The sequence below is a fragment of the Trichomycterus rosablanca genome, chromosome 18, assembly GCF_030014385.1.
Source record: "Trichomycterus rosablanca isolate fTriRos1 chromosome 18, fTriRos1.hap1, whole genome shotgun sequence".
Classification (NCBI taxonomy): Eukaryota; Metazoa; Chordata; class Actinopteri; order Siluriformes; family Trichomycteridae; genus Trichomycterus; species Trichomycterus rosablanca.
Window position 1 is genome coordinate 2,674,496 of NC_086005.1, and position 20,296 is coordinate 2,694,791.

General features: G+C 42.5%; 1 protein-coding gene across 1 annotated transcript in view; it reads right to left on the reverse strand.

Annotated features, from left to right (window-relative positions):
• Nucleotides 1-20,296, reverse strand: part of unc13bb (unc-13 homolog Bb (C. elegans)) — a 79,167-nt gene that overhangs the window by 25,872 nt on the left and 32,999 nt on the right. The window contains exons 12-14 of the mRNA XM_063014698.1: nt 18,649-18,950; nt 15,959-16,255; nt 14,216-14,297 (exon numbers count right to left, since the gene is read on the reverse strand). Of these exons, the coding sequence (XP_062870768.1) occupies nt 14,216-14,297; nt 15,959-16,255; nt 18,649-18,950 (681 nt within the window). The remainder of the gene's footprint in view (nt 1-14,215; nt 14,298-15,958; nt 16,256-18,648; nt 18,951-20,296) is intronic.

A 20,296-nucleotide genomic window follows, 5' to 3' on the forward strand; every position in this document is an offset into this window, starting at 1 on the left:
TAAAAAGTTAAGAGTTGACCAAATGTTTTTAAAGTGACCTGATGGATCTCGCTGCTTTCTTCTGCAAAACAAGTCAAGATAAACAACAAGTTTATTAACAGTGAACAGAATTCTGAAACGATGCACAAACCGTGTAGAGAAACGGCTCCTAATCGCTCTCTAAATGCTTCTGTTAGTCCCTCTGCGTGACCCTAAATAAACCAATTCATTAAACAACTAATTAAAGGTTCTTCACACCAGGACAAAAAACAGCCTGAATAAATTCTGGACTTGTTTGTCAAAAATGGTCTTCAGCATGTTATATTTATTTACAAGCACAAAAACGATAGTGTGTAAATCTGAAGTGGTGATTCGCATTTCAATACACTATATGACCAAAAGTATTTGGACACCTGATCATGAGCTTGTTGGACACAGAGATGGGGACTCGAGTCCGAGTTGCACATAAGATGCACACACAGCAACTTCAGACTCGACTCAGAGTCCCTAGCGTCAACATGTATTAACATTAGTTACGCATGACAATTGACTTGGACGCTAGTCTAAAGACTCGTGACATGACTTGGACTCTAGCCTAAAGACTCGTGACTTGACTTGGACTCTAGTCTAAAGACTCGTGACTTGACTTGGACTCTAGTCTAAAGACTCGTGACTTGACTTGGACTCTAGTCTAAAGACTCGTGACTTGACTTGGACTCTAGTCTAAAGACTCGTGACTTGACTTGGACTCTAGCCTAAAGACTCGTGACTTGACGGACTCTAGTCTAAAGACTCGTGACTTGACTTGGACTCTAGTCTAAAGACTCGTGACTTGACTTGGACTCTAGTCTAAAGACTCGTGACTTGACTTGGACTCTAGTCTAAAGACTCGTGACTTGACTTGGACTCTAGTCTAAAGACTCGTGACTTGACTCGAACTATAGAATAAAGACTTGTGACTTGACTCGGACTCTAGCCTAAAGACTCATGACTTGACAGACTCTAGTCTAAAGACTCGTGACTTGACTCTGACTCTAGCCTTAAGACTCGTGACTTGACTCTGACTCTAGCCTAAAGATTCGTGACTTGACTCAGACTAGTATAATAACTTGTGACTTCATTCGGACTGTAACCTAAAGACTCGTGACTTGACTCAGACTCTAGACTAAAGACTTGTGACTTGACTCGGACTCTAGCCTAAAGACTCATGACTTGACAGACTCTAGTCTAAAGACTCGTGACTTGACTGACTCTAGCCTAAAGATTCGTGACTTGACTCGGACTCTAGCCTAAAGACTCGCGACTTGACTCTGACTCTAGCCTAAAGACTCGTGACTGGACTCAGACTCTAGTCTAAAGACTCGTGACTTGACTCAGACTCTAGCCTAAGACTTATGACTTGACTCGGACTCTAGTCTAAAGACTCGTGACTTGTAACTTGTAATAGGAATTTGCAAGCCAATTATTTTATGCTGCTCCAAGAACCCCAGTTAAACCACATACTGGGTCCTGGGACTACACTGGGGTTTAAAACCAGTTGGGAAATATGAACACAAGCAGCTTGTAGGTTAAAACCCCCAGAAAAAACATTAAAACTTCCACATTTCTGGAGAACCTCATTATTCTGAGTGTGTACAGAGGTGTAACGTGTACCTGTATTAAATTCCTCTGTTGAAAACACATGGTGTGACTTCTGTGACAGTCTGTGTCTTTGTTTCTGCTCCTTGAGAGCGCGCTCGATGTTGGCAAGGCACTTCTGGTGGTAAGGGTCTAAATGCTCTTGGTTTTCCTTGCTCGAGTCAACCTGAGGCGGCTCTGATTGACCAACGTCAACCTCTGCTTCTAAAACCGAGGCAATAAGAGCCATTTCAGAATCGAGTGTCCCATCCGAGGGGCAGTCTGTTACCCCCAAACGTGTATTTATCTGCTCCTTTGTACTGTCCTCATGGGTAAACTCTTGATCTGTGGTATGTTCATCTGCGCTGGTCAAACGATCCACCGAGTAGTATTCGGTATGCCTACAAAAGGGGGACAGAGTACCTGAGGTGGATTCCTGAGAGTCAACTGGTTCGTTTGTTTGGAAGTCGTTGAGGTTATATTCTGGGTGGAAACTGGCGTCCTGTCTCTTTTGAGGTGGAAGGTTTTGATCCGAGGGCTCCGTGGTAGACGGCCTAACATGACGTACTGTCGGGTCAACCGACGCAAGGTCATCTGAGAGTCTGTCCGGGGTGGAGTCTAGGTCTGAGCTATACTCGCCAGGACTTTGAAGATCTGGCATCTCGAGCCTCTTCAGAGCTCCACGAAGAGCAGACTGAAAGCTGATCATGGCCTTGTTCATCTTTACAACATCACAGCCAACATTTGATTGATTTGATTGATGGTAGCCACCCAATCCAGCTTTCTCTACATAAGCTGGATCATAGTGCTCCTCAGACATGCTCCGGTAAGCCTTCTTGGGCCAGTATCCCTCTGGACTGCCTATAGAATCCACCTCGACGTCGAGGCAACGTTCACAAGACGAGTGCAAGTCCTGGCAGCCGTCGTCGTAGTCCGTCAGCCCCATGGTGGAACAGCTGATGCTTCTCGACGGGCCGCTGCACAGCTCGTCAGCATACGCGTCCATGGTGTGGTAACCTGAGCTCCGCGAATATGGGCAATCCTGTTTGCATTCCATATCGGGTTCGGTCGGTTTTCTGGGATGCCTCCAGTTCGTGACGCTGGACAAACCGGACAGGGGGTTGAACTGCTGTTCGAAAAGTAAGGAGAGGTGCTCGGAACTGCTCCGGGACGAGAGTCCTGTTGTGCTGCCTTCCTCTCCTCCGTTGTACCTACACCACTGAACCTGTCTTCCACCTTCCAACTCATCTGTGCTGTTCAAACAAGAGCAGCAATCCTCCTCACTCCACCCTGTATCCCTGCTCCCCCCCTCGGCACTTTGACTGAGAACCATATCCGAGGAACCCCAGTCACTCCGTTGTGGTTCTGCCTCCTGAGATTGGCAACTATCATCCTGTTCTAGACTCCTAAAACTATGGCCTGAAAAGGAACCAGGGCTTGGAAAGTCTTGACCGTAAACCCTGTCACAGCTGGGGTAGCTGGAAGGACGTACCCTGCAGGATAATTCGTCCGAGGTGTCTAACATCTCAGCATCGTACGGCCTTGACGTTCTTGCTCCGTCACAAAAAGCACTGGGCCAGTTTCTTTCAGATTTCCTAGGTCTCTTCACCGAGGGACTCCTTTGCCTCTGGGTGGTCGCGTGATCTTTCGGTTTGCTTCTGAGATGAGCCGTTAGCCTCTGAGGTGAGGGCTTAACGGTGGCACTTGAGGAATACAGTTCCTCGATTTCCATCAGCACCGAATCCACACAGCAGGACACTTGATCGACTGAGCCACTCACCGAGTTCAAATACTCCCTCAGGTCTGAAATCTCCTCTTGGATCTTATTAATCCCCTGAAGCTCCTTCAAAATGTGATCTACGATTGTGCTGGAGCGTCCTTCCTCACTTTCAGGACCTCCCTTGTCTTCCTTACTGGGTCTGTTCGTCTCCTCCATGTTAGTTTGTCTATCTAAACTGGTTAGGACTCTACTGTACAAGGTAGTGTGTTTTTGGAATGGCACCCGTCCAATGAAATGCCCGTAAGACCAGGCTCTTGGCTAGAAGGTTTTTGCTTTATTCCATAGATAAACGTGTCCTTCTCCAAATCGACACTGGTTTGCTGATGGTCACATGGCCATGGTTCCTCTGGACCCTGAAACCCTTTCTGTGGACCTTCCTACACAGTTCATGTCTGACCACAGAAGTCTGAGCTCGAACGCCCAGTTCTTTTGTTTTTGTCTTGAAGACAAGCGTCTCCTGTCTTATCTTGTTTACTGATTTTAAAACAACAATTTAAGCATCAGGTGTTTAGCGGATGACCACGTCAGGGCCAAGTGCTCCTCACATTTTGACCAGCAGCTTAGGGCTGAAGAGTTTACCTAAAGAGCAAGAAGAAGCCTTTCAACATCATTAAAGAGTCAGAAATATTAAAATACAGACATGTTCCGTTCTCAGACAAACTGCTGAGGTCGTAAAAATTTTTTTTACATTAGATGTTATTTAAATGTTACTTAAATTAGAGCTGATATTTAAAATCAACTGTCTGCCCAAGTTAAAGTAACGAATAAAGTCACAAAGCTCAAGAAATGTTTATAAAACAATAGAGACTTTGGTTTCACGCTTAATTCTAATTTATTCTTTCCTGTTCATATGAGTAACATTTAAAAACACATAAAATCATTTAAAACTAACACACAATAAGAGAACCCAGCTAGTTAGGAGCGCTGTTTTCAAACATCTCCCACATCTGGATTATTTAAGCTTTAAAAACCTCCAGCTTAATCCTGCTGATCAGGACAGTGGTAGTTCAGTGGTTAATATACTGCACTTGGAAGGTCACTGGTTCAAGCCAAACAAACAGCAAGTTGGCACTGTTGGGCCCCTGAGCGAGGCCCTTAACCCTCAACTTCTTGCACTGTAAGTGAAGAATAAAGGTGCCTGCTAAATGCCAATGTAAATATACTGATAATATGCTGAAGCAGGTGGTTGAATGAATAGATGGATGGATTGGTGATTGGATGGATGGATAGGTGGATAGATAGATAGGTGGGTGTGTGGATGGATGGATAGATGGACAGATAGATGGATTGGTGGATAGATAAATGAATGGATGGAGGGAGGAATTGATTTGGATGGATGGATGGATGGATGGATGGACAGATAGATGGATTGGTGGATAGATAAATGAATGGATGGAGGGAGAAATTGATTTGGATGGATGGATGGATGGACAGATAGATGGATTGGTGGATAGATAAATGAATGGATGGAGGGAGGAATTGATTTGGATGGATGGATGGATGGATGGATGGTTTAGTGAATGGATGGATGAATTGGTGGATGGATGAATTGGTGGATGGAGGGATGGATGGAGGGATAGATGGATTGGTGGATGGATGGATGGAGGGATGGACGGATGGATGGATGGGTGGATAGATGGATGGTTTAGTGAATGGATGGATGAATTAGTGGATGGATCAATTGGTGGATGGAGGGATGGATGGATGGATGGATGGGTGGATAGTTGGATGGTTTAGTGAATGGATGGATGAATTGGTGGATGGAGGGATAGATGGAGGGATAGATGGATTGGTTGATAATTTGGATTGATGAATGGATGGATATTCCATTTCAGAAAAGCCACAGTGTTCCATAAATTTTGGTGGATTATAAAGCCCTGTAGCAGAGATTTTGGCCCAACATTGCTGAGACTGGCAACAGTTTTTCTATGTGGCAACAGTTTGGGGAATGCCCTTTGTGGAAACTCCAATGGCCTTCACAGAGCCTTAACCTTAGTGCTTATAACAAGCCTACAACATCAGTGCATGAGCACAAATATACACAGGTACACAAAATTCATCCAGAAGAGTGGAGGCTGTTATAGCTGCCATAGAGTAGACATGGACAAAAGTAGTAGGACGCTTGCATGCTGGGAAAGAACCTGTTCAGGACAGAGGGACTACAGGACCAGGACCGAGTACATTTATTCATTATGGTTTGATCCTCTGTGCTCTCATCGTTGAACAGGCGAGCGGTGGAAGTGTAAATTATACTGCGGACGGTCTGTCAGCCATCATGTCCAGCACTGTAAGAGTTACAGCGATCCAGCTGCGTGCACCATGTGTCATTTAGAGCCCCGCTGGGTCTAATGGCTGCTTCACCACGTCCGCAGCCTGACAGGTTGAACACCACATTTAGTTTGTCTTTTTTCAGCTGAATAATTGGTGGAACTGTTTGTTCCCGCTCTGTACCCATACATCATGGAAAGTGGCGTGGGCTTAACGTTAACGGAATAAAATGACTGGCACAGTAATGAAGTCAGGACGAACACCGGGCTGTGATTCTGTACTGTTTCTAATCTTGACCCATGAACACATGATATTCTTCCAAATTAGTACAGGTCGAATCTCCAGGTCAAATCTCAGCTCTGCTATCAGCCGGTCGGGCGGCTATATGGATACACGATTGGCTGTGTCTGTAAACGGAGGGACAGCGGCTGAAACAGGGTCGAGGCACCTGCACGGGGGGCGGATAATCGCGGATGGCAGTGTGTGGCTCTCCACACGCAATAGAAGCGATTGACAGCAGTATGAAGGGAAAGACAACAGGCTCAGCCTTGCTAGATCAGGGGTATTTGGACTGGGTAAAATGGGGAAAACCACTAAAAATGTGGTTCAACAAGCAAAAAAAGAGTAAAACTTTAGAATTTGTTAAAGACATGAAATGCACAGGTGTAAAAAAATAGTCGTTGCTCTCTGTTGTAGCATATTAGATACAATGAATATTTCAGGTCATTAAAGAGAACGCACAGGGCCACTCAGGTGGCGCAGCGGTAAAAACACACGCTAGAACACCGGAGCTGGGATCTGGAATACATCGTATCAAGTCTCAGCTCTGCCTGCTGGCTGGGCTGATCAGCCACATGGACAACGATTGGCCTGTTGTTCAGATAGTGGTGGGATATTAAAAAGCCGGATAGGGACTCTCTCATATCCGATGCACTACGACCTCCGCTGGCTGATTGATGGCGCCTGCACAGAGACGAGGAAAGAGTTCATATTGTCAGGGTGTGGCTCTCCGTACACAGTGCTGATCTGCATTAGCGTTTGGGGGACGTCAGTTTCAGCCCTTCTTGATCGGGGGTGGAGGCGGAGGCAGGTGGAATTGGTTCAACAAGCGAAATAAATAACTAAATAATATATACTGTATATATGGTTGCTCTCTGGTGTAGCATATTAGTTACACTGAGTACGTCAGGTCGTTAAACAGAACGCATTATCATGCGCTAGTCTGCTACAGGCTACACGAGACAGAGAACTTTGGAGAAAGCTGACCCATCTGTGCAGCCAACCATCACAAAGCGATGGCGACGTAGTGACACGACATTAAACAAAATGTTGTTTGGTAAACATGATGTTATGTCAGTAAGTTATCCAACACTCACATCACGCAGGGAATAAAGTCATCATTTCTTTTCCTTTACTCAGTTTGTTTATTTGTTTGTTTTATTCTTAACACCATATCGGCTGCTATTGTTGATATTATCATGGCTGAATATTAGGTTCTGTCTTTAAAAAGTCAAACTGGGGGTCATTACTGAACTGGTGTTCCGTTACTTGTGTACACAGGGATTAGGGTGCCGAGTTCAAGCACCGCGTACCACCACATTCTGACCTGATTCTTCCCTAAATTCAACCCCGTCATCCCCGATTTTAACTCCCTCCCAGACCCCGACAAACTGCCCCACCTACTGGGGGGGCACAGAGAGCTGCACACTGGCATCACTATAAACATACACACACACACACACACACACACACACACACACACACACACACACACACACACACACACACACACACACACACACACGCACATACACTGCCACCAGGTGAGAAACAGTGGGTGACCATGTCCCACAAACACACACACACACACACACACACACACACACACACACGCACACACATACACAACAATTTTTTCTCCTCATTACTAAGTAGTAATGAGACGCCACGCCCTCACAGGTATAATGAAGTGATTGCCGGCTGTGCATTGTGGAGAAGGCGAATGACAGCTTTAGCCCTCCTAGATCGAGGGTGGAGGTGGCGGAAACCAATGAAACAAAAGTATATGTAGTTCAATAACACATTTAGCATTATTACTTTCAGTGTCTATTTTTTATTGTTAAACAGGCAATGAATAAATGAATTTCTCTGCATGTTCCACCATCAGGAAGATTATAGATTTATTTTATTAGGATTTTAACGTCATAGTTTACACACTTTGATGAATCTTGTGTAACCAGTAACTACCTATCCTGTCATCAATGTAACCAGTTCAAGTTTAATATTAAACACAGTCATGGACAATTTTGTATCTCCAATTCACCTCACTTGCACGTCTTTGGACTGTTGGAGAAAACCGGAGCTCCCGGAGGAAACCCACGCGGACACGGGGAGAACATGCAACTCCAGACAGAAAGGACCCGGAGCGGTCCATTCAGGAATCGAACTCGGGACCATCAAGAAGAAAAAAACTCAAATCTCTCAGATTTAAACGTGATCCTCTACTGATAACGGCAACAAAAAAGAACGTGTGGTGGGTTCATCAGGTTTGTCCAGTATTTGGGACCAGCAGGTACATGACACGTCCACATTGATGTGAGAGCATTGAAATTCTGCTCCAGTCCCGCCGCACTACTAAATGCTCCGAGTCGCCGACGTGGTTGTAACCGCGACTCCGGTAATTTGTGTGGCGGGTGGAGGCACTCAGGGAGAAGCTCTGGCCCGCTGCCTGAAGTTTGAAACCAAGCATTACGGATGATTTGTGTCCAGACATGAAGTACGGCACTATTTTCAGACGAGGAACTGACCAGAATTTCTACTGTTTGGTACCAGGATGCCTACGTGATGCCTATGTGATGCCTACGTGATGCCTATGTGATGCCAACTCTATTAAATAAATAAATAAAATAATAAAAACTGTTTTCAGACTATTTTCAGGCAAGGAACTGAACAGAATTTCTACCTTTTGGTACCGGGATGCCTATGTGATGCCAACGTGATGCCTACTCTATTAAATAAATAAATAAATAAATAAATAAATAAAAACTCAAGTGATGTTGAACGTAATTAGCATCGTTGTATATGGGGCTGAGCTGGTGCTATATTGCATTTTTGCCTGGTCAGGGTCACAGTGGGTCTGATTCACTGGGAGAAATGCAGGAACCAACCCGGACAGGTTGCCAGTCCATCACGGGACACACACACACACACACTGCATGTCTGACTGCACGTCTTCGGACTTGTTGGAGGAAACCGGAACACCCGGAGGAAACCGACACCTCTGGGCAATTAAGATAAGCTAACACACCTACTGGCATGTCTTAATGGACAGCAGAAACACTGAGTACACACTAAGTACAAATCGAAATACAGTATATTTGCAGGAGTAGATCAGCGGTTAATGTACTAGACTGGTAATCAGAAGGTCATTGGTTTAAGCCCCACCATCCCAACCAAACTGCCACTGTTGGGCAAGGCCCTTAAACCTCAATTGCTTGAATTCAATTAGCTACAACATCATGTCATGTCAAAATCAAGTCAAGTACAAACTACACTGACTACTGTGTTATATACTACTTTGTGAGTATACAATTACTGACTGTTGTTGCAAATGTACACTCTGTCAGCACCCCTGTAGGACCCCCACTTACCCCCGATTTTTGGGTGGTAGACCATTCTCAGCAGTGTCACAGTAATACCATGGTAGTGTGTGTTGTTCCGGTATGAGTGCACCAGGTGCAGCAGTGTTGTTGGGATTTTAAAATATGCATTCTGGTCTCTTTATTAGGAACACACACCCTGTTAACTCTGGTTATAGGTGTACAGTTAAGAGACCTGAGCACGATGTGTGTTACCCTAGGAAGGCTGATCTGATCACAGGATGCTGATGGGTTTATATTTTAGGTCCCAACAACACTGCTGCACCTAATACACTCCGACCCAGCCTGAGAAGGGTCAACTACCCAAAAATCATCTGGTCAGCGGGCTGTCTTTAGTTTTAAAAGTTTGTGAACCCTTGGACAAAACAGTGAAAAGGACAGAGGTAAAGATAGATGACTCGTAATCAGAAGGTTGCTGGTTCAAGCCCCACCACCTCCAAGTTGCCACTGTTGCACCTAAGCAAGACCCTTAAAACTCAATGGCTCGAATGTATTCGGTCAAAGTTTTAATTAGTTTACTGGTTATTGACGCCGCTGTAATCAATCACTTCCACTCTGGATGAAAATCTGACCCGTCTAATTAATCTTAAATCATTTTCTTGGGTTCATTTGTTGGGTCGTTTTCACGTAAAATAAATAACAACTGCCTGCAATCTCCACAAATCCACAGATCTCTAGAACAAAACTGGCAACCCTTCAACAGTTGGATGAGAAAGGAACATGTGAAGCAGAAATTAAATATTACAAAATAAAACCACTTTTCTTACCTAGGTTGAGGAGACCGTCCCACCCAGCACAGCCTCACGAGTGAGTAACAACCAACAACCCCCTCCAGATAAAATCCACCAGCAGAAGTACGAACTGGAGCATGGTGGAGGAGAAGCAGTACGAACGTACGGTCGAGCGTTCAGCCGAGAGTCCGCGCGCTCTAACGTCGGAGAGGCACGTCCTCGGACAACCTCGCCACTCCCACGGACCTCCCTCTCTCTGTCCTCCGGAGACGCACAGAGATGAAATGCCAAGGCAAATTCACCATCATTAAAAGCTCGGGGAAAAGTATTCGCTCCTTTCTGACTCCTCCATTTATTTTATATGCCACATTATTTAAATATATATTAAAAGTAAAGCAGAACCTACAGTTATTATTGGTTACACAGGACTAATCAGGTCACAAGTTTCCTCCCGGAGGAAAACCACAAAGACAAAGGAGACCCAACAGTTAGGTTTAAAACCTAAAGGTTTATAAATATATATATATAAAACACACGGTACAGTGGGTAGCAGGCTAGGTTTGATTCCCAGGTAGAGCAATCTGGGTCCTTTCTCTGGAGTTTGCATGTTCTCCCTGTGTCTGTGTGGGTTTCCTCCCACAGTACAAAGACGTGCAGTCAGGTTAATTGGAGATACTAAATTACCCTAGCTGTGACTGTCTGGGTGTGTGTTTGCTCTGTGATGAACTGTCGACCTGTCAAAGGTGTTTTCTACCTTTCGCCCAGTGAACTGCACCCACCGCGACCCTGACCAGGATAAAGCGGTGGTTAAACAGGCAATGAATGAATTAATGGAAAAAAAAGACAATCCAAAATATACTCCGGGCGCTCAGTTGGCACAGCGGCCTGTGGGGGCAGTGGTAGACTAGTGGGTACAGCTTTGGGCTATCAATCGGACAAGTGGTGACCCATCCAGAAGCAGTAGAAGTGAAATACGTTCGGGTAATTGGATATGACTAAACTGAAAGAACAGTTGTGATAATGAAAGAAACAGATCATGATAATGAAAGAACACAGGCACGTGACTGTTCTAAGCTTAGTGTTTTCAGGATAGACTCATAATTAATAAAAATAAACAATAAATAATAATAGAATAGTCGCTGTACCACGCTGCTTCGTCTTCAGTTCACTCACACAGACGTATCATGGCAGTAAGACGTTACACTGCTGGAATGATTCACGATGAATTTTCCCTTCGATTTTTAACAGCAGCCAAGACGCACCCTGAGTGCTTTCCCATGTCCCTCACGGCACCGGAACGTATATACCCCCGCACCCAAGCCGTGCTTCTTTTTCACTTCCACTCTATTCAATTACTAGGCGTTTACGCTGGCATCTCCGCTGCCACTTGCACAGGCAATCACCGTAATGGAGGCTCGAGTCAGGGCCGCGGCACGAGAAAACTTCATTAGCATTAACTGAGTTACGTTCGTTCAGCGCTCGGCTTCATACGCATTAATACAGCCAGAAGTAACGAGCGCTGTCCAGTTTTTATTTGGTTATTTGATGGATTTCTAGAGTGGATTGATTATAGACCCACTTCAACGATTTTGGACTGAAATGTCCAACAAGCTCATGGTCACATGTCCCAATACTTTTGTCTATATAGTGTATGAAGGTGGTAGCATCATGATTGGTGCTGGTTATCTGCAGACTGTACTGAAGCATTTTACTGTATCGAAGGAAACATGAATGTTGGTTTAAAAACACTGTGTGTGTGTGTGTGTGTGTGTGTGTGTGTGTGTGTGTGTGTGTGTGTGTGCACTCTGCTCAGCCCAGCTCAGGCAGTTCGGGTTTAATTTAAGCCTCAATGAATCACACATACGATCAGTTCAGCCACACAGAAACGCAGAGGCACAAATCTCACAATTATAGGCTGTCAGGAGAAATACAAAGAAAAAAAGAGGAAAGAGAATCACACACAGAGCGAAAGAAAAGAAAGAATCATACAGAGAGAAAAGAATCATATAAAGGATTATACACAGAGAAAGGAATCATGAACATAAGAAACAAAATCGTAGAGAGAGAATAAAGAAAAAAATACAGAGAAAGAACAAAGAATCATACACACAGAAAGGAATCACACACAGAGAAAAGAATCAAACAGAAAGAAAAAGAATCAAACAAAGAGAAAGGAATGAATCAAATAGAGAGGAGAGAAAGAATCACACAGAGAAAAGAATCACAAAGAGACAAAACGTAGAAAGAATGAAACAAATCATACAGAGAGAAAAATAATGAGTTAAATAGAGAGAAAAGAAATAATCTTACAGAGAGGAAAGAATCAGAGAGAAAAAGAATCATAAAAAATAATCATACAGAAAGAAAAGAATCATACACAGAAAAGAAAGAATCACATAGAGAACCACATGCAAAGAACAAAAGAAAAATTAGACAAAGAAAAGAATAAATCAAATAGAGAGGAGAGAAAGAATCATGAACAGAGAAAAGAATCAGAGAGAAGAACTCAAAGAAAAGAATCATAGAGAAAGAAAAAGAATCATATGGAGAGAAGAACTCAAAGTAAAGAAACAATCATATACAGTATAAATAAAAAATATACAGAAAAAGAGAGTAGTAAATAGTAATAAAAGTAAGAATAAACAGTAAAAAAAGAATCATGCAGAGAAGACAAAGAATCACAGACAGAGCAGAAAGAATCATACACAGAAAATAATCACACAGAGAGAAAAAGAAGAAATCATAAGAAAAGAAAAGAAAGAATCTTACAGAAAGCAAAGAACATAATCAAGTATCACATCATGAAAAAAAAGAATCATAGAAAGAATGAAACAAATCACAGAAAAAAGAATGAATTAAATAGAGAGAAAAGAAAGAATCATATACAGAGAAAAGAATCATACAGAAAGAAAAGAATCTTACAGAGAAAAAAAATCATACACAGAGAGAAAAAGAATCATATACACAGAGAGAAAAAAAATCATACACAGAGAGAAAAAGAATCATACACACAGAGAGAAAAAGAATTACACACAGAGAGAAAAAGAATCATATACAGAGAAAAAGAATCATACACACAGAGAGAAAAAGAATCATACACAGAGAGAAAAAGAATCATATACACAGAGAGAAAAAAAATCATACACAGAGAGAAAAAGAATCATATACACAGAGAGAAAAAGAATTACACACAGAGAGAAAAAGAATCATATACAGAGAAAAAGAATTACACACAGAGAGAAAAAGAATCATACACACAGAGAGAAAAAGAATCATATACAGAATAAAAAAGAAAGAATCATATACAGAGAGAGAAAAAGAATCATATACACAGAGAGAGAAAAAGAATCATATACACAGAGAGAGAAAAAGAATCATATACACACAGAGAGAAAAAGAATCATATACAGAATAAAAAAGAAAGAATCATATACAGAGAGAAAAAGAATCATATACAGAATAAAAAAGAAAGAATCATATACAGAGAGAAAAAGAATCATATACAGAATAAAAAAGAAAGAATCATATAGAGAAAAAAAGAAAACCACAGAAAAAAATTAGGAAAAAGGAAGTCAAAGAGAAAACATATAAAGTCATAAAGCACAAAATAAACATGCTGGTTTTCCTTTTTCAGTCAGTCACGGGTGGCTGCAAACTTTTATTCTTCACCCTATACGATGCAGATCACACCAGTGTGTTTTTGAAATTTACGTCGATCCTACAGTATAACGTGACGCTGAGAACACATGATACCGTACGTGGTCATTTCATATCAGAAATGTTATTTTGGAATAATATCATACAGTGTGACGGTTAATGACCTTTTACGAGCTGTTAGTTTATCAGTGAGGAATAATCACGTCAAGTACCATCAAATACCTGTATTATAACATCATACACACATCATATCCTCCACCACAACTCATACATGGTTTAAAGACGTACCATTCAAACAGCGTGGTGAAACTCAACCAATCAAACACATGATAATGAGTGAGTCTGATCTATAAATGTGGATCATACGTACCGAACCCTCTGCTTAGCTGTAAATATAACTGAGATGTAGGTAGTAGGGATAGAATAACAGAAAGAAAAGAGCTACAGAGGGATTTGAACTAAAGAAGGTCCAGGAGGAACAGGATTAGACAGAGGAGATGAAGGGTATGAGCTCCCTACTGTACCTCCTGAAGCTGAACTCTCACTTTATTGATGGCTTTTAACCAGCGCACTCGAGATGGAGAGATCGGTCCTTCATCTGCTAAACTGGGAAAAAAATATAAAATATAAAAATTAAAGACACACAACACATGATTCAATTGCATACACTTTTTTACCACAATTATTTGGCATCAAGCTGACACAATGATGTCCTATGTTTGAGTGCACGTTTGTCAGCATTTGTTTATTTTTTGAGCAAACAATGCCCCCTTCTTTCTATGTTGACTAGATGTTATTGTCAGCAAATAAACGTGTCCTTTTTCACACCCTTTTATCATTCACAAGCTTAAAGTGCGTTCACATGAGAAGTGGCAAAACCGCGAGCGCGTGCACAAATTGCCAATCGTTTGTTCAGCTCTCGGCTTGAGCGATGAGATAAAACGTGTGAATATGAGACGAGTCTGCATCAGTGTGGAGTAAGCGTCAGATCCAGGGTTACAGCTCCACGTGTATCTGTGTTTATCTGGATTTTTCTCCCTGTTTCACTTTTAAACTTGTGTTACAGCTCGAGCTTCTGAGAAATTATGAGAATCAGAATCAGCTTCTCCCAGAGTCTAAAAATAAAGCTTACCGTGGTTTAATGTAGTAAAAGAAGGAGACAGGAGCAGTAAACTTCTCTTCATTATTACTGCTCATAAGTTCCTCCACTAATCAAATTCCTCACTCGCTGTTTTACTACAATACGTCACGTTAAGTTTTGTTTGTACGGCCTGAGTCGCTTTTACCGCCTCGTATCAAACAGTTCGTCTCATTGGAGGAGCTTTGAAAAGGTCCGCGACCACTGATGTCAGTAACACGTTACTTAGTACATTTTTCATTAACAAGTAATCTAACGAGTTACTATTTCCAATCCAGTAATCAGATTAAAGTTACTTATCCAAGTTACTGTGCGTTACTATTTTTGCGTCTCGGAGAGTGACGTCTGGCCTATGCGACAATTAAGTCACGAGCTGCGTCCGAAATCGCATACTTACAGAGTATGCACTAGATTGGAGGAAGTATGCACTACTCGGCCGGTAAAGAAGTCCATACTTTCAGTACAGAAGTGTGCAGTATGCACACAACACCGCTACGTACTACACGTGGGGACGTGATGACGTAATATCACCATAGTTACAGACTCATTACAAACCCCACTCGCCAAAATTTTGGATATTTATCGTCTATTTGTCTTTAAAAATTGTATTTTATTTATCTTACTTACACTTGTGAACAGAGGACTCTCTGTTTTCCGCATCTTTCTTGTGTCTTATTCCGCTTCAATCGCCTACGCAGCTCCAGTTGCATTAAGGCAGCTGCTGAATGTAACTAATAAAGTAACTTGTAATCTAACTAAGTTACTTTTAAAATCAAGTAATCCATAAAGTAACTAAGTTACTTTTAAAATCAAGTCATCAATAAAGTAATTAAGTTACTTTTTAAATCAAGTCATCAATAAAGTAATTAAGTTACTTTTTAAATCAAGTCATCAATAAAGTAACTAAGTTACTTTTTAAAGGTAACTATGCCATCACTGTCCACGACAAACTGAGTCAATCAGGTGAACTTTGAACACTGTAGCAAGCGCAAAAATCGAGAGCCCAATGCTGCATTCTCCATAGGAAACGACGACACAGTCAGTGCAAAAGCGGTAGACTGAGAGAACCATTTTTTTTATTTGTAGAATAAAAACCCACCCTGACACGACAAGATAAAACACATTTTACCTTTTTAATGATTTCTCCGGCCTCTTCTCCACGATGGAAGCACTGTCCTGTTTTTGAGTACCGCTCCCGCTCCTGTTTGTCTCCTGGAAAGCATTCGGCCCCTCCTGCTCCCCCCTGGCGGCGTGTCCGTTGGCCGTATGGTGTCCATTCACGGCTGGCCGATACCCTGTACTGTGGAACGAATGATAGGACTCCTTGAGCTCTGATCCTGGACCGCTCTCCTGACCCGTTTCACTGAGAGGAGAACTGACTTGACTCAGATTTCCAGAAGATCCGAATCTGCTGCTGTTTGCAGGACTGATGTGGGGAGAGAAAAACACAGAACCGTAAGCTTCTAAAATGATCAGTATTTAAATACAGGACGGGATGTGAGGGCGCTGTAACACACAAACACAACTACACGGGACGGAGTTGATCACGCAGCGGTCATTCTGTACTATTCTGTACTTCACTAACTAACTAGCCAGTTTATTAGGTACACCAACCATATAGATGCTGCCGGGACTTGATATGATTGGTCAGCTACCTTCTACCACCAGGGGTGTCAAACAAATGACCAGGGCACCAGAACCAGCAGAAAACTTGTGTGAAATATGTAAGTAACTGTAAACACAATAGTAATTCAGACTTGTGTCTATAGAGTTCCCATATTTACATTTACAGCATTCAGCAGAGGCTCTTTTCCAGAGAGACTTACAGACGAGCTTCCTCAGTAAACATTTCCTTACTCTGATCAGAGTTTGTTTGTTTGGATTTTAACTTCATGTTTTACACTTTGGTTACATTCATGTCAGAAAACGTCTTAGGTCTGCGGGAGAAAACCGGAGCCCCGGAGGACATGGGGAGAACGTGTAGGGTGTGTTTGAAAACCTAGTGAGCTGCCTTGCTGTCTTACTGCCTACATAGGCAGCTGCCTTAGTAGAGAGGATTCTAATAAGTCATCGACTTTTAAGGTAGGTTATTTGAACACGCTACTCAGACAGCGATAACATCCGTTTTTGCTAACTAAGCTAACACAGTTAGCCTCATTCCATTCAAACTAATGGGATGAGGTTGCACAATGCGCTAGCATGTCGACTAACATCTCCCTCCGTGTACCTAAAACGGTTAAATTTGCTGACAAGCCCGAATTGGCAAATAAAAACACTTGTGCAAGTTCATACAAATTAAAAATCAATAATAATTTATTTACATTTCAAACATTTGAAAAGTTGTGCCGCATTGAATGCTGGGATTGCCTTCACCGCTAAGGCAGCATCGGATGCTCCCTCGTTCTTGAGTCAAAATAGCATTGAAATATTAGGATACCTCACCAGTGAACATAATACTAGTGGGCATCTAGGATTTCTAATAGCCTCCTTCTCGGGAGCGTGCACAGGATGACGTAAAATGCATCGACGTATGTAGAGAGCTCTATGTAGGTTTTCGAACACACCCGTAAACTCCACACAGAAAGGACCTGGACCGCCCAACCTGGGGATCGAACCCAGGACCTCCTTGCTCTAATACAAAGAGACAATGGTCTAAGAACGCACATATGCTGAAACACTGTTAGTCAAATCAAGTCAAATTTATTTGTATAGCGCCTTTTTACAACAGGCATCGTCTCAAAGCAACGTCACAGCATCCAGGACCAACAGACCAAAAACCACGGTTAAGCAAGCCAAGGACGACTCTGTTAAAATTACAGGAAGAAACCCTGAGAGGAACCAGACTCAGCAGTGACCTCCGTCCTCCTTGGGTGGCATTTTAGAACCAAAGTACAGGTAGAAGAATTTAGAAGGTCTTTACTGTTTTGAAGACTGCAGGGGAAGTTCATTTCACCACCTCAGTTATAGCCAATCATGTCTGTATGGAGATGCCTGACTAGCCGATAGCACCGCTAGGGATTTGAACCCTGGATCCCAGTGGTTGTGGGTAGTGTAATTTACTGTATGTTAAAATACCATATTTACCGTATTTTATGGACAGTAATGGCATGGCTGAACGGTAGTGAAATCTTGAATGCAGGTCTATATGTACAAATAAATATGAAAAGAAACTAATACCGGACTTATTGGCACTGTTATATTCGTAGGTAAAAAATAATCTAACTCTAAGGCGCTCGGGTGGTGCAGCACATGCTAGCCCACCAGTGATGACATTTTGAGCTTGCAAGTTCAAATCTCAAACCTTAATTTTAACACCCCTGCTTTACACACTAGATCAATGGAAAGAGATCAGCATAGGACCCCAGATTAAATATCACATAGCTGATGTTGAAGCAGCACTAACACTATTGTGATAATTGATGTACCTAATAAACTAGTGACTAGAGCAGTGGTCCCCAACCACCGGGCCACAGACTGGTACTGATCAGTAATGAAAACACTACTTTCTTACGGGTGTTATTGTCTCCAATCACCCCTAGGTGGGAGCAGAGACTTGCTGCAGTGAAATAAAAACTCATTTGTGAGTAGTACAGTTACTCTATTTTAAATTCCCGGTCCGTAAAATTATATCTTATATGAAACCGGTCTGTGGTACGAAAAAGGTTGGGGACCGCTGTACTAGAGTACAGACACTGACACAACAACTGTTAAAATATTACATGTAAATATTCCACAAATCACAATAAAGGGGCTTTTCAAATGAATTTGCTAATGCTTAAGCCATCATAAATTGTTGAACAGATTTATGATGCTACTAGCCTTTTTGCACCCAAAAGCTCCTGGTGTTCCTGCTGTAATCCAGAGAGCGCTGCAGGGGGTGTGGGCTGGATCTCGGTATCCTGCTCTTTTTGGGATGGACAAGCTATGTTAGGTGAAGAATCTTTATTCAAATCTTGTTCAGCATCTTTGTTTTTAACCTCTGCTTCAGTGCTCTCCAAATCTACCACAAGTTCCTCTAGAACTTCACTACCTCCTGTGTAGATGGGCTCCACCTTTTGGGGTTGTGGTTGAGTTGTAACGACAAGCGAAGTCTGCTGTTTGGGAGATGCAGGAGCATCTTTCTGCCACAAGAAACCCAATTTCGCTTCAAACAAAGAAGCTGTTGGTTCATTCTTGGATGAAACTGACTCCTCTTCATGAAACAAACCTGCTGAGAAAGACTTGAATCCTGACAAAAGTCCACCGTCTGTTTGCGAATTTGCTGGTACACCTTTCGGTATGCTAGGTGATGATGAGAACAAAGAACCTAAGGACTTTTTGGCATCTTCAGATCCTGTTATGAATCCAAACTTTGGTGGTGACAAACCAGCCATGCTAAACATGGATTGGGATGGTTCTGAAGTTGTGGGTGGTTGAGGGAGTCCTGACTGGTCCAGCACTTTATCTTCAGGCTCTTCAACAATGAGAACAGGTTTCTCATTTATAACTGTACCTTCAGTGTCTTCATCATCAAGCCTATCTGAGGTAACTTCAGGTGAGTTCACGGCTTCCAGTTCTGAACTATTAACTACACCTTCTTCCAACTTCTCTAAAGACAGCTGAGCTGAACCAAACTGCTCATCAGCAGTTGTTTGGTCTTTGACTGAGAGTTCACTTGGGAATGTAGATGTTGTCGATTCTGTCGTTTCCGAAGACTTGAAGATGTTAAAGAGGTCAGCTGTTTTCCGAGAATCTGATGAGAAGCTACTTGTGAGGGCAAAGAGTGAAGTTATCTGCTGTGATGGAGACCCTGAGGAAGACTGTGTCTGAGGTAAATGAAGACCTGATGCTCTGGTTGGTCCACTGGAACCAGAGAACATCCTAGACATGAAACCAGAGACCACTTCTGCTGACGAGTCAAAAACAGACTTTTCAGCTGCAGGAGAATGTTGTTGGTTTTCTGTGCCAGCAGTTACAGATTGTGTAGTCGTCATGTTTTCCAGTTTAGACTGGGAATGAATCTCATATTCTGGTTCCAAACAGAACCCTGTATTACTAGCAGGTTCTCCAGATGAAGCATGAGCATCTTTTCCATCTACAGTTAATCCCTCGGCTTCAGTAGTGGGCTGAGAAATGTTCTCAAGTTGTTTTGGTTTGTCCGTTCCAACTACAGTTCCATTTTCATCTTCTACTTTTTGAGTTGCGTCACATGGAGTAGTGGTAGCTGTTTCAGCTGTTTCATGATCTGCTTCAGACTCACTCATATCCGGACATTTTGGTAGCTCAACCTTCTTTTCGACAGAGAATGTCACAATTGGGAGGCTAAGTTCTTCAGATTTTGGTTCAATATCTTTTGCAGCCTGTTTGGTTGGTTTGGCTGTTGCTGCTGCCTGGCTTGGTGCAGGTTCTGGACTGGAACTACTGAACATAGATAGCAAACCTTTTCCAGGAACATCTTTAGCAGAAATACCACGAGAAAGAATACCAC